A 17,363-nucleotide genomic window follows, 5' to 3' on the forward strand; every position below is an offset into this window, starting at 1 on the left:
CCCTTAGCTGTATTTTGTCTATAGTTTCCCCCCTTGCTTGCTTTTGTCCTACAGAACACCCCCCCTCGTCTTTATTATGGCTACTGAGCCTCCTCCTCCTGACCTGTATGTTCCTAACAGGGCTCCCATTCCCCTAATCTTCCTGTTAGTGCCCCCAGTAGTTACTCACCATAGTGGAAATGCCTCCCTTCTCCCCTCCCTCCGCAGTCTCGGCTCCTCTCTGACAGGCAGCATGACTCATCAGCAGTTCCTGATGCTACCGCGGGATGAGTCACTGCTGCAACTTTTCACCCGGGGAGTCGCCTCTTCTCTATGCCTTCCCCCTTGTGTGCCTCCCGCGGGTGGCCCTGGAGCCCGTCCTGCCATTGCTGCTCACATGTGCTCTGAGTGCCGGGCTGCCGGCCACAGCTTGTGTGAAGCAGTGGCCGGCCTTTAAGGATTTGACACCAGGCATCATTAGGTCTCCGGTACAGGCTCCGCCCCGCAACATGTACCGTAAGGACCCACGCATGCGCAATCTGGATTTTCGGGGAGAGACACATAAAACCGTGAGGTCTGGTGAGGTTTGCGGGGCAGCGGGAGGCTCATTGAAAAAACGGGAGCCTCCAGCCAAATGCGGGAGGGTAGGCAAGCCTGACGAGGGAGGATCTGTAAAGCAGAGGCAGGTCACATAAGGGCTCAGGCAGCTGTTATAGCATCCTCATTGACACTCCCCCATATCTTCACCCAGAGACTGAAAGTTAATACATACAGCTTGCTGCATCCAGGGCTGTAGAGAGCATGGCTGGGCCCAGGTACTTTAAAGGGGGGGGTGGCCTAATCACAGGAGGTGTGGCCATTCACCCTTAGAAAAAAAATAGGATTTTGGTATTTACCAGGTAAATCCTTTTCTTTGAATCCATGCCCTGTTCCTGCGGAGGCCGTCCATATCCCAAGATTACTCCAGTGACCCCTAGTGGATGAAAAAGAAATACATACATAAGAAGCCTTTAAATTGGATTTGTCCCACTATAAGCCATCCTTCCCTGTGTGAGTACAGTGAGGTATACCCATGCCAGGGATCACTACCAACAATCCACACCAAACAAATGCACTTTACCCCAGGGCCCCAAGTCATACTTAGTGTAGGGCCACACATAGTGGCCAAGCAGGTCCCGTTCAGCGGGACCCATTTGGACGGAAGGAGACTGCAAATGGGTGCCTATGCAGGTGCCCACATGTGCAGCAGTCCTGCCGCCTCCGGATCCGACCGCAGCATGCTGCGGTTGAACCGGATGACAGGTCAGCAGGATTTCAATGGGAACACATAAATTTCAATGTATGTGTTCACACAGTGCGGCTGTTTACTGTGTTCCATTGAAATCGTGTGTCACTGGCCGGATCCTGTTCTGCGGGATCCTGCAGAACAGGATCCGTGTGCTCACAGAACCCCCCTCCCGGCCAAGCGGGTCCTGTTCAGCGGGACCCACTTGGCCACTATGTGTGGCCGTAGCCTTACCTACTCTCCCGGAACAGCTGGGAGGCTCCCGAAAATCGCGTGCCTCTCGGAAGAGTGGGCAAGTCTCCCATCGGACGTCACCGGCCCGCACCTCCCCGCAACTCCCCCGCACTTACCCACAACCTCCCCACGCACTCGTACAAAGGGGGCGGTCCGAGGATCCGCACTGAATCGTGTCATTGAGGCCCAGCCCCCTAACCTACAATGCCGGTAACTATCTTTTTTTTTTTTTATTATTTTGCTTTTTATTACAGATCCTATGGTAAAAATATTTTTTTTTTTTCTCTTACGTCCTACAGGATACTGGGAATCCATTTAGTACCATGGGGTATAGACGGGTCCACTAGGAGCCATGGGCACTTTAAGAATTTGATAGTGTGTGCTGGCTTCTCCCTCTATGCCCCTCCTACCAGACTCACTTTAGAAAATGTGCCTGGAGGATCCGGTCACGCCTATGGAAGCTCCTGAAGAGTTTTCTGCATTTATTTTATCTGTTTGTTATTTTCAGGCAGGACTGGATGGCACCAGCCTGCCTGCTTCGTGGGACTTAGGGAGGAGGGACGGCCCAACCTCTTGAAGGGTTAATGGTCCCGTTCCCCGCTGACAGGACGCTAGCTCCTGAGGGAACTATTCACAAGCCCCACCACGGCGAGCATGCATTCCTGCAGCACGCCGCCACCCCTAACAGAGCCAGAAGAGTGAAAAGTGGTGAGTACTAAGCCGGCGTCCCGTTAGCGGGTCGCCGGCCTTTATGGCGGCATGAGGGTACAGAGACGCACGGCTTCTACATGGGACGGTTGGGTCTCCAGACTCAGTACACAGTACAGACGCACAGCTTCTGAGGGGGCAAACTGAGTCTTAGTACACTGTACACAGTACCCACACTTGCAAACACAGACTTAAAAGGGGTCTGACTCCATTTTAAGCACTAAATCACCTCAGGATAATATGAATGTGTTCTGCGCTTAAAATATAGCTGCTCAGATAAATTAGACGTTATAAATGTGAAAAACGAGCGCTAGTGAAGTAAGATGAGTGGCACCTGTAAAAAAAGGGTTTGTGATTAAATGTTAAAAACAATATGTTTACAGCTCTTTTGTAGAGAAAGTTTTGGTTGGTGGTGCTCAGGAGTAAGGGCTCCGGAAAACTAACTGTCCCTAGCTTACCAGTGTCCACGGGATTCCTCAGCCTCGATGTTTCCAGATGGCTGTCCGTGGCTGGCTGTGTTGGTCGCGGCTCTCACCGCTGCATCCAGCTGGAGAGAGATGTAGCGGAGAAGCTGGGATTGACGTCAGTCCGTGTCCGCCGAGTCTGCCGTGCGGCAGTCTGGTTCTCTCCTCTGCAGTACCACTTATCCACCAACGCGTTTCGTGCTGTCCATAGCACTTTTTCAAGGACATGGACTGACGTCAATCCCAGCTTCTCCGGCAATAAAAGTAAACCCAGAAAACCAGCAGCTGCAGGTTCTCAGGAACAGACCTCCAGATCAGTAGCGGCTCTTGCCATGGGCAAGCAGGCTTTTTGCTACCCTGAGGGCGCCGCCGTGGCAAGAGCCGCTACTAATGATCCTTCCTCGCTCCCCGGCTCCCGCCCCCCGGATGCAGCGAGCGCCGTGTACGCCCGCTGCAGCCGGCGTCGCTGACTCACACTAGAGGTCAAAATTTACCCCTAGTGTCAGTGGCTGCGGCGCTGCTATGGGAGAGACGTCATGACGTCTCTCCCATAGAGAGGAGCCGGCGCCCGGAGACAGCAGCAGCAGCGCTCCGGAAGCAGGAGCGAGGCAGGTAAGGTAAGTATTGTGATTTTTCTTTTAGGGTTTCACAGCGGCGCTACTACAGGGAGCACATACTGGGGGCACTACTACTGGGGGAACATCTACAAGGGGCACTACTACTGGGGGCACATACAGTGGGCACAGCTACAAGGGGCACTACTACAGGGGGCACTGCTACAAGGGGCACAGCTACAGGGGGCACAACTACAGGGGGAACAGCCACTGGGGGCAAATTAACTGGGGGCACAGCTGCTGGGGGCACAACTACTGGTGGCACAGCTACAGGGGGGCACAAGTACAGGGGCACAACTACTGGGGGCAAATCTACAGTGGGCAAATCTACTGGGAGGCACAACTACTTGGGGCAAATCTGGGGGCACAGCTACTGGGGGCATAACTATGGCCACGACCCTCCCCTATGAAGCCATGCCCCTGTTTTTCCGCATGTGTGTGTGTGTGTGGGGGGGGGGGGGGGGGGGGGGGCACCAGTGGAAACTTTCGCACTGGGCGCCAGAAGGTGTAGAACCGGTCCTGCTCCAGATCTGCTTCCTCAAAGCCTTCAGCATGACGGTGGCCCGCACTGCCTGGAAGACAGGCAGGTGGGAGCCCGGTTATGTTGTTTGTCACATTTGGGCAACATCTTGCCAGGATCCCTGGGTAAAAGATCTTATCACCCAGGGATACAGACTGGAGTTTCAGGAACTCCCTCCTCACATATTCTTCAAATCAGGCTTACCAGCTTCTCCAGAAGTTAGTATGACCTTACAGGCAGCCATTCAAAAACTGGTACAGACTCAGGTCATTGTCCCAGTTCCACCTCCACTACAAAACAGGGGTTATTACTCCAACCTGTTTGTGGTACTGAAACCAGACGGTTCAGTAAGGCCCATTTTAAACCTCAAATCACTAAACCCGTACTTGCGGGTGTTCAAGTTCAAGATGGAGTCTCTGAGAGCGGTGATCTCAGGTCTGGAGGAAGGGGAATTTCTGGTGTTTCTGGATATCAAAGATGCGTACCTTCATATTCCGATTTGTTCGCCTCATCACGCTTATCTAAGGTTTGCACTACAGGATTGTCACTACCAGTTCCAGGCCCTGCCATTTGGCCTCTCCACGACACTGAGGGTATTCACCAAGGTAATGGCAGAGATGATGTTTCTCCTCCGCAAGCAGTGAGTGAACATAATACCATACCTGGACGACCTGCTGATAAAAGCACCATCCAGGGAGAGGTTGTTGGACATCGCTGTCCTCTCAACCCGACTACTTCAGGATCACGGGTGGATTGTGAACTTACCAAAATCCCACCTGGAACCGACACGGAGGCTTCCATTCCTGGGGATAATACTGGACACGGAGGAACAGAAGGTATTCCTTCTGTTGGAAAAGGCATTGGTAATCCAGTCGATGGTGCGGGATGTTCTAAAATCAGCCCAGATATCGGTGCATCTGTGCATTCGCCTTCTGGGCAAGATGGTCGCATCTTACAAGGCTCTGCAGTACGGAAGATTTCATGCGAGGCCCTTCCAGCTGGATCTGTTGGACAAATGGTCCGGATCGCATCTTCACATGCACCAGAGGATACGTCTATTGCCAAAAGCCAGGATTTCTCTTCTGTGGTGGCTTCAGACTTCTCACCTGACTGAGGGTCGAAGGTTTGGGATTCAAATTTGGATTCTGCTAACCACAGACGCAAGCCTCAGATGTTGGGGAGCAGTCACCCAGGGTGAACAGTTCCAAGGAAAATGGTCAACTCAGGAAACCATTCTTCCGATCAACGTTCTAGAGCTAAGGACCATATACAACGCCCTTCTACAGGCATCACATCTTCTTCAAGATCATGCCATTCAAGTTCAGTCGGACAATGTGACGGCAGTAACGCACATAAACCAACATGGCGGAATGAAGAGCAGAGCGGCAATGTCAGAGGTAACAATAATTCTCCTCTGGGCAGAAAGACACGCGGTGGCGCTGTCGGTAATCTTCATTCTGGGAGTAGACAACTGGGAAGCGGACTTCCTCAGCAGACACGACCTCCACCCGGGAGAGTGGGGCCTTCACCCACAGGTGTACGAGTCCTTAACACGTCGGTGGGGAATTCCACAGATAGACATGATGGCCTCTCGTCTCAACAAGAAGCTAAATCAGTATTGTTCCAGGTCGAGGGACTCACAAGCAGTGGCGGTGGATGCTCTGGTGACTCCATGGGTCTACCAGATGGTTTACGTGTTTCCACTTCTTCCATTGATCCCAAGAATTCTCAAAAGAATAAAAAGGGAAAATGTTCAAGCAATTCTCATTGCTCCAGATTGGCTGAGAAGGGCCTGGTACGCGGATCTACTGGAGATGCTCCTATAGGACCCGTGGCCTCTGCCTCTTCGAGAGGATCATCTGCAACAGGGGCCGTTCATCTATCAAAACTTACCACAGCTACATTTGACGACATGGAAGTTGAGCGTCAAATTCTTGCCCGGAAAGGCATTCCGAACAAAGGGGGTAATTCCAAGTTGATCGCAGCAGGAAATTTTTTAGCAGTTGGGCAAAACCATGTGCACTGCAGGGGAGGCAGATATAACATGTGCAGAGAGAGTTAGATTTGGGTGTGGTGAGTTCAATCTGCAATCTAAATTGCAGTGTAAAAATAAAGCAGCCAGTATTTACCCTGCACAGAAATAAAATAACCCACCCAAATCTAACTCTCTCTGCACATGTTATATCTGTCCCCCCTGCAGTGCACATGGGGGGTCATTCCGAGTTGTACGCTCGGTAAAAATCTTCGCATCGCAGCGATTTTCCGCTTAATGCGCATGCGCAATATACGCACTGCGACTGCGCCATGTAAATTTGCTATGCACTTAGGAATTTTACTCACGGCATTTTCATCGTTCTGGCGATCGTAATGTGATTGACAGGAAATGGGTGTTACTGGGCGGAAACAGGCCGTTTTATGGGCGTGTGGGAAAAAACGCTACCGTTTCCGGAAAAAACGCAGGAGTGGCCGGAGAAACGGGGGAGTGTCTGGGCGAACGCTGGGTGTGTTTGTGACGTCAAACCAGGAACGACAAGCACTGAACTGATCGCAGAAGCCGAGTAAGTCTGGAGCTACTCAGAAACTGCTACGAGGTGTGTAATCGCAATATTGCGAATACATCGTTCGCAATTTTAAGATGCTAAGATTCACTCCCAGTAGGCGGCGGCTTAGCATGAGCAAATCTGCTAAAATCCGCTTGCGAGCGAACAACTCGGAATGACCCCCATGGTTTTGCCCAACTGCTAAAAAATGTCCTGCTGCGATCAACTTGGAATTACCCCCAAAGTTATTCTAACCTTGATCTAAGCCAGGAAAGGGGTAACGTCTAAACATTGCCACCGTATTTGGAAAAAATATGTCTCGTGGTGTGAAAACAGGAAATTTCCTGCAGTGGAATTTCAGCTGGGACGTTTTCTCCTTTTTCTAGTCAGGTGTGGATGTGGGCCTACGTTTGGGCTCCTTGAAAGTCCAGATTTCTGCCTTATCCATTTTCTTCCAGAAACAATTGGCTTCCCTCCCTGAAGTCCAGACGTTCTTGAAGGGTGTTCTGCACATCCAACTGCCCTTTGCCTCCCACGGCACCTTGGGATCTTAACGTGGTGTTGCAGTTTCTACAATCGGAATGGTTTGAGCCTTTACAGGAGGTTGACGTAAAGTTTCTTACTTGGAAGACCGTTACACTGTTGGCCTTAGCTTCGGCAAGGCATGTGTCGGAACTGGGGGCGTTGTCTCACAAAAGCCCCTACTTGATTTTTCTTGAAGATAGAGCTGAACTTGTCAGCAATTTCTTCCTAAGGTGGTGTCTGCGTTTCATATCAACCAACCTATTGTGGTTCCGGTGCTTACTGACACCTCTGCTACCTCAAATTCCTTGGATGTTGTGAGGGCTTTGAAGATCTATGTGAAGCGGACAGCTCGTCACAGAAAATCTGACTCGCTGTTTGTTCTCTATGATCCCAAGAAAATTGGGTGTCCTGCTTCAAAGCAGTCTATTGCACGCTGGATCAGTTACTACTATCCAGCAAGCTTATTCTACGGCAGGATTGCCGGTTCCTAAAGTACAGGCCCACTCTACTAGGTCGGTGGGTTCTTCCTGGGAGGCTGCCCAGCGTGTCTCGGTTTTACAGCTCTGCCGAGCAGCTACTTGGTCTGGTTCGTACACATTTGCTAAGTTCTACAAGTTCGATACTTTGGCCTCTGAGGACCTACAGTTTGGTCAATCAGTTCTGCAGGAACCTCAGCACTCTCCTACCCGGTTTGGGTGCTTTGGTACATCCCCATGGTATTAATGTGGACCCCAGTATCCTCTAGGACGTAAGAGAAAATAGGATTTTAATTACCTACCGGTAAATCCTTTTCTCGTAGTCTGTAGAGGATACTGGATGCCCGCCCAGTACTTCGTGTTTCCTGCACTGTTACTTCGTTAAGTATTATTGTTGGTTCAGCTGTTGCTGTTTCTGTTTAAGTTTGGTTAGCATGGCTTTCCTCTTGTTTGTGTGTGCTGGTTCGAATCTCACCACTGTTCTGTTACATCCTTCCTCATGATATGTCCGTCTCCTCGGGCACAGTTTCTAGACTGAGTCTGGAAGGAGGGGCATATAGGGAGGAGCCAGTGCACACTATTGATTTTTTAAAGTGCTCAAGGCTCCTAGTGGTCCCGTCTATACCCCGTGGTACTAATGTGGACCCCAGTATCTTCTACGGACTACAAGAAAAGGATTTACTGGTAGGTAATTAAAATCCTATTTTATATCCTTCCCTCAAAGTATGTCAGTCTCCTCGGGCACAGTTTCCTAGACTGAGTCTGGTAGGAGGTGCATAGAGGGAGGAGCTAATACACACTATCAAATTCGTAAAGTGCCCATGGCTCCTAGTGGAACCGTCTGTACCCCATGATACTAAATGGATTCCCAGTATCCTCTTCGGACTACGAGAAAAGGATTTACCGGTAGGTAATTAAAATCCTATTTTATTGAGGCGTGGCCAGGACGGGCATGGAGTAGCACTCACACTGTGCAGCTCTCCAGCCACTCTATCCTGCAATCATATCCTGAATCCCCCTCTGGGTCCCACTTTGCAGCCACAGATCCATGAAGGTTCCCTGCTCCCCCCTGGAGTGAACTTACATCCGCTGCTGTTGTCTCTGGAGGCCCAGGAGCTCCGGACTCCGGCGGGCCCTGATCCGTGCCGGGAGCCGCTGCCTCGTGTGGGGACCGGAAGTTCGGCTTTGAGTCTATCCCGTCTGCCGCTCGCTGCGGCCGTCCGAAGCGCCGGGGAGGTGAGGGAGCCGTGCGCTCAGCTGCCGCCCTGCTGATCCCCTGTGAGGTCTGGGGGGAGCCACGGGTGAAACTCCCTGACCCGTCTCTTCTGCTGCGGGGACGCGCCACCCGCGAAACCGGAAGTGCGGCTCCGCTGTCTGCCGCCGCCTGCACCATCCTGGCGGGACACATTTGAGCGGTCGGTGTCTGGATGTGGGGCACCCCTGCACCTGTGGGGGAAATCTAGAAAAGTGTGGGGTCTCCTGAATCCCTGCGGGGTAATTGCTTTGGCGGCCATTTTAAGGACTCCATCTGCTACACTGGGATTAAGGTGCTGGGGAAGATAATATAAGTCCTGCAGCTCTGGTTGGGAGTGATAATCCCTACACCCTTGCTGAAGTGGTTGGTCACGTTGCACTATATCCGGAGATAGTAGCCCTGCTGGCTATTTATACATATCTATAGTTTGCCTGACGCCCGTTTGCCGGCTGGGGTGGGCACACCCCCCCATCCTTTTTTCTTTGCCTATATTTGCTTTGATACGCCCGGCAGACCGGGAGAATCAACACCGTGCTGTCTAAAATGGTGAAAGGTCGCCAGACCGGCGCGGCGGCGGGAGCAATGGATAAGTTTGTTCGCGACCAAGGCCCCCAACAGCGGAGAGGGGAGACCACGAGATCCGAGACATTGCCCCTATCTCCTGCTTATAGCTCTGTCTCCTCTGACCCTCCGGATGCTGCACTGCAGAGAGTACTAGACGCGGTAAATGCCAGTGAAGTGCGTCTGGCTGACAAAATCGGGCAGGTGCAGTCCGACCTCTCCATTATTCATCAGGACCTCCAGCGGGTGAGAGAGAGAGTGGGAGAAGCGGAGACCCGTATTTCCAATATTGAAGATACCGTTGGCCCGCTGGGTCGTCGCACTGATGCTTTGGAGTTCCAGATGAATGATGTGCGCAAAAAGCTCACGGATGTGGAGGGGCGTCTGCGGCGCAATAACGTCCGCTTCATTGGCCTGCCTGAAAAAGAAGAGGGCTCCGCTCCCGAAGAATTTCTTGTAAAATGGCTCCGTGATTCTTTCGGATCTGAGGACTTCTCGCCTTATTTCACTGTTGAACGGGCCCATAGAGTTCCAATGCGCCCACTGCCGCCGGGGGCTCCACCCCGTACCTTTATTGCTAAGTTCCTTCATTACCGTGATCGGGACACAATTCTGAGGCTGGCTCGTACTAAGGGCCCTCTGAAATGGAATGGATCGCCAATATCGGTATTCCCGGACTTTGCGGTGGATGTACAAAAAGATAGGGCTCAGTTTATACCTGTCAAGAGGAGACTTCGTGAACTTGACCTGCCGTATGCCATGCTATTCCCATCCAGACTGCGGGTAGTGGCGGATGGGAAACAAAGTTTTTCACGACCCCTCGTGAGGCCATGGTGTGGCTGGACAGACGATTCCCGGCGAGACGTGCCCTTGCGGATTAGTGACTATCCGGCTGATATTGGAAGCTGATTTTCTTCTGTTCTCCCTTTATGGCTAATTATTTTGTCTGTCATAGATACATGTGTTAGATATTGCGAGGCGATAGGATGCGGGCCTGTTTGAGTGCTGTCAATGCTTCCTTTAGCCCCCGCTACATTGTTACCGCAGTTCAGACAGGACATATGTATACTCTTTAAGTCAGCCACGATATACTTGATATGTTCTTGTGTATGATTATACCTTGGGGTTTTTTGCTCTCTTTTCTCCCTGTTATATTATCGGCCTCTGTGCGGGAGGTTGGGGGGGGGATTGCTGAATGCTTGTCCTGACATAGGTGGTTTTCTGATATCCGAGTATGTTTTTATTTTGGGTATTAGAGGGACCTAGGGGGCGGATCTTTATGATCCCCCCTCATTTGTTTTTTGTTTTCGAGGGGGGAGAGGCTAGTGGCTGGGAGCAACCTCCTAATTTTGCTGTTCTCTAGTTGTTCTCTATTCCCGAGAGTCATTACATTCTTGGCCCCGATTAAGGAGTGTTTGCACTGGCCGATGGTGCAATAAAGTTTGGTTTATTTTAATTTTTAGGTATGTACACTCAGTTTTGGGATCCAGGTATGCTGCATGTTGGGGGTGGTATACAGGGAGGGGGGAAGGGGAGGTTGTTGGGTTATATTTACTTTTTGAGCGGAAATGTATGTAGTGAAAGTACATGGTTTACTACTGTGCAATATAAGCAATGGTGTCTGGTTACTGAATCTGTATGTGGCGGGGCTGACCGGCCGCGGGGTGATGCACTGATTATATCTTTGTTGTACTATGACGGGGATTAAGGTGGTGTCGTGGAATGTGAGAGGGCTCAATGATAAAGTTAAGAGGTCTCTTGTACTCCGACAGCTCAAACACTATGCCGCTGATATTGTCTGTCTTATGGAAACACACTTGGTGGGGAGTAGGATTCTATCACTGAAGAGGCCCTGGGTGGGTTGGGCATACCACTCTATGCACACGTCCGCCTCACGCGGGGTTTCGGTCCTTATTAAGCGGACCGTCCCTTTTGTAATGGAATCTATACAAACGGATCCTTGGGGGAGATATGTGTTTTTGAAATGTAGGTTATTTTATGTTCCTGTCCTCCTGCTAGCGGTCTATGTGCCCCCTCCATACTCTCCCGATGTACTTAAGAGGGTTGCTGGGTTCATGGCCTTATCCCCCGGGGTGTCTGTTATTTGCTTGGGGGACTTCAATAATGTGCTAGACGTGGTAATGGATAGGCTCTCCATGTCTCCGTCTGCTGCAGGTCCTGGGAGATCTGGGTTTGCAGACGTGGTGTCGGGGTTGGGCCTGGTCGATCCGTGGAGACTGAGACACCCTTCTCTTAATCAATACTCATGTTTCTCACACTCCCATTCTTCGTTCTCTAGGATTGACCTGGCCCTCCTCTCGAGTGACATGGCTCCCCGCGTCGGTAACATTAGATATGGGACTAGAGGTATATCAGACCACTCCCCCTTGACCTTTAATTTAGACTTTAATTGCGATAGAGGCCAAGCTGTGTGGAAATTTAACCCATTCTGGCTCGTTCACATGGGGGACGGATCTGAAATGGTAGCCGCATGGCGGGAGTTCTTTGAGCTGAATAGTACCGACCAGGCTATCTCTAACTTATGGGACACATTTAAGGCCTTTTTACGGGGGAGTTTGATTAAACGGGTGTCTGAGTTAAAATCCTTCTATAGGAGAAGGGAGGCTGAGTTGGAGGTTCGGAGTGTCGCTGCAGAGCTACAATACTTGCAGGATTCTTTGATCAGTTCCAGGTCAGCCTGGTTGTCGGCTCAGAGGGAATGGAGAGACTACCTAATGGAAAAGACTCAGCATAGACTCCTTTTCTCATCCCATACCTTTTACGCTACGGGGGACAGGCCGGGGACATACCTGGCCTCTCTGGCTCGGGGAGACAGATCTACTAGTATGGTGGTAGAGATTGTGAGCGCTGAAGGTGCTCACCTGACCCAGACTCCACAGATGACGGCTGAATTTGTATCCTTCTATAGTCGCTTATATGAATCTAAATTGGACTGTACCTCATCACAATTAAATGATTATTTGGACGGTGTCTGCTTCCCCACCTTGTCCGGGGAGGCTTGTGACCTTTTGGAGGCGCCTATTTCCCCCGATGAAGTTAGAGCAGCGATTGAGGCCTCCCCTAGTGGTAAAGCCCCGGGCTTGGATGGAATACCCTCCGAGGTCTATAAGCATAACTTGGATTTTTTTGTCCCCCGCCTACTTGAGTTATATGGCCAGATTTTTACACAGGAATCTCTTCCCCCGTCTATGGCGGAGGCAGTGATTGTGGTTCTCCCTAAACCTGACAAGGATCTTAAGAAAGTGGAGTCCTACCGTCCTATATCCCTCCTACCCACTGACATTAAAATTCTGGCTAAGATATTGGCTGGCAGATTAAATACAGTTATTTCCCACATTATACACCCAGATCAGACGGGATTTATGCCTAATAAATCGACCTCCATTAATCTCAGACGTCTGTTTACCCACCTACAAATCCCCCGGGCGGACCCTTCCTCCTCCATTATCGTTTCGCTGGATGCCGCTAAGGCTTTTGACTCTGTGGAGTGGGAATATTTATGGGAAGTTATGCGTAGATTTGGTATCGGCCCGAAATTTATTAAATATGTTCGACTGATGTACTCCTCTCCCTCGGCAAGGGTGGCGGTCAATGGTTTCGTATCTCACTCCTTTCCCTTATCTAGAGGCACGCGACAGGGTTGCCCCTTGTCCCCTACCCTGTTTGCTATGGCCATTGAACCCCTTGCATGTCTTCTGAGAGCAGATGCGGGTATCTATGGACTTAAAGTGGGTGCTCGGGAAGACAGAGTGGCCCTATATGCTGATGACATCCTGATGTTTGTGGATCGCTATGCTGAGTCTATGCCTAGTATCTTGGAAATTATTGATGGGTTCGGGCGATACTCTGGTTTACTGATAAACTGGGAGAAATCCTCTATTATCCCACTTAAGGGCGAAGTCCCTGCCTCCCCGTTGGTGGTTCTTCCATTGAAGTGGGTGGAATCATTCAAATATTTGGGTATTTGGGTGTCTAATAACCCTCAAAAATTCTCTTCTCTTAATATTACTCCTCAAATAGTGTATCTCCGCGCCCAGGTGCAGACGTGGGGTAAGTTGCCCTTAACAGTCACGGGGAGGGTTAATATGGTTAAAATGGTCTTCCAGCCCAAGCTTCTCTATGTCCTGCAGCAATCTCCTGTCTATATTCCACAGAAGATCTTTAAACAAATAGACGGGTTGCTTTCCTCCCTGGTGTGGGCCAGTAAACGTGCACGCTTAAAACTAGATACCATGACCAGAACACGTGAAATGGGGGGTCTGGCCCTCCCCAATTTCCGTTTCTACTACTACGCGGCGCAACTGATACATGTCTGGGAGTGGGTTAATGATCTCGATCCCCTGGCTTTGCATTCGCTGATGCTGCATCACGACTACCCGGGGGGCTCCCCATTACAGCTACTTCTATGTGGCAGCGTTAAAATGTCCACAATACCGCTTATTAAGCAAGCCCTCCTGGTGTGGAAAATGGTGCACTCAGTGATGCGCGGCCATGGCGTTGACCCTGACACCCCTCTGGATAACATATATGGGTTACCGGAACTGTGTCATCTTCAGGTCCGAGAGGTTTGGGGAAGATGGGGAGTATCATCTTTGGGCCATATATATAGTGATGGGATTCTTAACTCATTCCAACAACTTCAACACGCACACAACATTCCCTCAAGGTTCTTTTTTCAATTCCTACGGTTGAGACATGCACTGGCAGCCCAGTTCCCAAATGGCCCTCCAGTCTTAGCTGACTCCCCGGTTAAAACAATGTTGCAAACGCTAGACTCGGGACACTTAGTCTCTAGGATATATGGTCGTATCCCGCAAATGCACCACGGTGACCCTCTTACGGCTCTTCGGGGTAGATGGGAATCAGATGTGGGTACGCTATCGGATGATGCATGGAATACTGCTATGGGAGCCCATCGGATCTCCACTTCCTCTGTTAGATACCAGCAAATACAACTATACATTCTACACAGGGACTTATGTGAGAATTTTATTTGTGGATTTTAGTTCCGCGTTTAATACTATTGTACCAACATCTTTGGTCTCTAAGCTTTTTAACCTAGGCGTAAACGGGTTCACGTGCAATTGGATTTTACATTTTTTGACAGCAAGGCCGCAAGTAGTCAGGCTTGGTAAATTTATGTCTAGTGAGATCTGTATAAGTACGGGGGTCCCACAAGGGTGCGTCTTGAGCCCGTTACTATATTCTCTATTTACGTATGATTGTTTTTCAACTTCTGATTCCGTCAAAGTAGTGAAATTTGCAGACGACATGGCGGTTGTCGGCTTGATAAGTGGTAACGATGAGTCATCTTATAGATCCGAAATTTTACGCTTACTGGAATGGAGTAAAGTAAATTGTTTGGTTTTAAACACGTCCAAAACAAAGGAGATGGTTGTTGATTTTAGGCGGGGTTGTAATAGACCATTATTTCCTGTGTCTTTGGATGGAAAGCCGATTGAGGAGGTGGTCTCTTTTAAATTTTTAGGTACATATATCACAAATGACCTAACTTGGTCTGTGAACAGTTTCTTTTTGATTAAAAAGGCGCAGCAACGCCTTTTCTTTTTGAGGAGGCTTAGAGCTGTTTGCTTAAGCACAAGCACTTTGGTTAGGTTTTATCATAGTATCGTAGAGAGCGTTTTAACGTATGGGATGATAGTGTGGTTTGGAAATTGCACTGCAGCGGAACGAATAGCTTTTGAGAGGGTGGTTAAAACTGCCAGTAGGACCATTGGGGTGCCTCTGCCAAGTATGAAAGACTTGTATATTAGAAATGTATTAAGGAAAGCTAGGAGTATATTTACTGATGAGAGTCATCCAAATTGTTTGATCTTTGAAAGATTGCCATCTTTAAAACGGTTCAGGAGTATCCGCGCTCATTCAAACCGCATGTCAAATAGCTTTTTTCCATCTGCTATCCGGCTGTTAAATGATCAGTAGGTTGTGTGCAAATGTTTCCAAAATGTGGCAAAATGTTACTGTTATTTTTATGGCTTTGTGAGACTCTTATTGCATTTTCATTGACATTTTCGTTGTCGATTTTGCTAATGACAAATAAATATATTATTATTATTATTATTATTATTATTATTATTATTATTATATGACCCCGGTGAGATTAGCACATATCGGGGGTGCTCACAACTCGCAATGCCCTAGATGTGGAGTCGTGGATGCAGATTTCTGGCACTTACTGTGGTTGTGTCCTGGCGTGTCTGTGTTTTGGACGGCGGTTATACGGATCCTGTGTGACACAGGTATTCCCTCCTTCGTATGTACTCCTGCGCTTTGTACACTGCTGATTGTGGACGAGGAAGCCTTAGACCCATATAGTAGGCGATATGTTATTAACTTATGCGCTATAGCTAGGGTCTGTATTGCCCGGCTATGGCTGGCCAGTGAGGCCCCGACATCTAGGGCGTGGATATCCCTGGTCAACGAAACAATTGCGCATGAAAAATTTGTGTTTCTGGCTAGGAAGGTGGAGAGGAAATGGTCCACAATATGGGGCAGATGGATGGACTCTAAATATTACAAAGAGAGATATAGCTAAACCCGTATTCTTCCTCGTGTATCAGTCTGGGATGTTGTGCGGGGGGGGGGGGGGGGGGGTGCCCTCGCGGCCGGTCTTGCCTTGCCATGATATATGTAACATAATGTGCCAATTCTGCTATGCTTATAAGTTTAAGGGAACTGTTATGCTTAGGATGTATTGAACTAAGACACCGTTGCTTTGTGACTATAGGTTCTATGAGTAATAATGTTTACTAAATGCATTATAGACTGCATACATGTACTGCTGTCTCCACACATGTTGGGTGTGGATATTGTATGTGTGTTGTTTGTGTGAAATGTTAAAGCAAAATTGAAAACTTCAATAAAAAATATTGAATTTGAAAAAAAATCCTATTTTATTTTACTTGAATATTACAAAATTATAATTTTACATTGTGACTTATACATTCTTTTTTTTAAACAATAGCTTTTATTAATTTTCCACAAGAAAAAAGGAAGCAGAAAGGAAAAAGGAACACAGAGGGATCACAACCAAAAACGGGTTAGGAATACGATTTATACATTTAATGTGCATGTCTCATTTTTAAACTTTTAATTCTTTTTTTTTGGGGTGGATTCTATTATGTACAGTGGTTGCATCCTTATATGTTATATTGATTAAGATAGGGGTTTTTTTATTACATAAATTAAGATTAGAACGCATCTGGGCCAGGATTTTTTTCTGTATTCTTTGAATATCTGTCAATTACTTTACATCTCTGCTAAACTGATCTTCACGCTAAAAAATATATCAAAAATATGTCTTGCATGAGACTGCATCACTTTACCTACAAAGAAATAGCTCACTGTTTGGAAAACTGAACTGTATATATTAAGAGCAAGATTAAAGTCTAGACGGGAAATAATCTCCTCTGATTTTCTTTTTTTTTTCTAAACTCATAATAAGTGCAAACAGTTTTGAAGCTATATCTGTACTAAAAGGATCATTATTAATTACAAACTCACCAAATCAGTGAGTATGGAAGAGAGACAGCCTTTCATCAAAATATGGCAGCATGTAGAAACTCACATTTCAATACCGCAAACTAAGCTGTCCTAACTTGCAAGAAATGGAAAAAGCACAGTAAACACTTCTCAATATAATTTTGAGGAGTATAGTAAGAAGTAGGAAAAGCAGCAGAAGGGTCAGGTTGGACGATATAAAAAATTGCCAATTACACCAGCAATTCTGTGTTGCTGCTTATTCAAATTTAAACACAAGATGGCAGTAGAGATTCAGTAATGTGTTACTAGGGTGTGCCACATTGCTCCCAATATCATGATGTGCAATGGAAGACAATACTGCCATCATGTTTGATGGCCTTTAGACAACAAGTACGCTGGCCAGATTTCCTCTATAACGTCAATATCTCAAGGTTTCGGGTAAATCCCTAAAATCACTAACAAACCGTAAATTAATCTCTATGATCTGGAACTGTCCTGTGAGTTATTCTGTTTCGCCCTATGTCCCATTATGGTCGTTGCGCGGCATCAGTATAATGTCACCCAAATACTTGTCATTAAATGTACAAGACTGATTCGCTTCTGCGTGCTAAATGCAGCTTTCAGTTAACCTTTGTTCGCTAGCATTTGGCATTAACATGGACAAGATCTGTAGTGGCT

The 17,363-nt window shown here is 48.3% G+C and overlaps 1 protein-coding gene across 3 annotated transcripts in view; it reads left to right on the forward strand.

Annotated features, from left to right (window-relative positions):
• The window catches only part of COPA (COPI coat complex subunit alpha), a 237,460-nt gene that overhangs the window by 17,008 nt on the left and 203,089 nt on the right, over nt 1-17,363 (forward strand). For all 3 annotated transcript variants that reach the window (XM_063946945.1, XM_063946941.1, XM_063946942.1), the window contains exon 2: nt 16,168-16,242. Coding sequence is in view for 2 of the 3 variants with exons in the window: in XM_063946941.1 (XP_063803011.1) it covers nt 16,168-16,242 (75 nt within the window). In the remaining variant the exon portion in view is untranslated. The remainder of the gene's footprint in view (nt 1-16,167; nt 16,243-17,363) is intronic.

The sequence above is a fragment of the Pseudophryne corroboree genome, chromosome 12 (assembly GCF_028390025.1).
Source record: "Pseudophryne corroboree isolate aPseCor3 chromosome 12, aPseCor3.hap2, whole genome shotgun sequence".
NCBI classification, from domain to species: Eukaryota; Metazoa; Chordata; class Amphibia; order Anura; family Myobatrachidae; genus Pseudophryne; species Pseudophryne corroboree.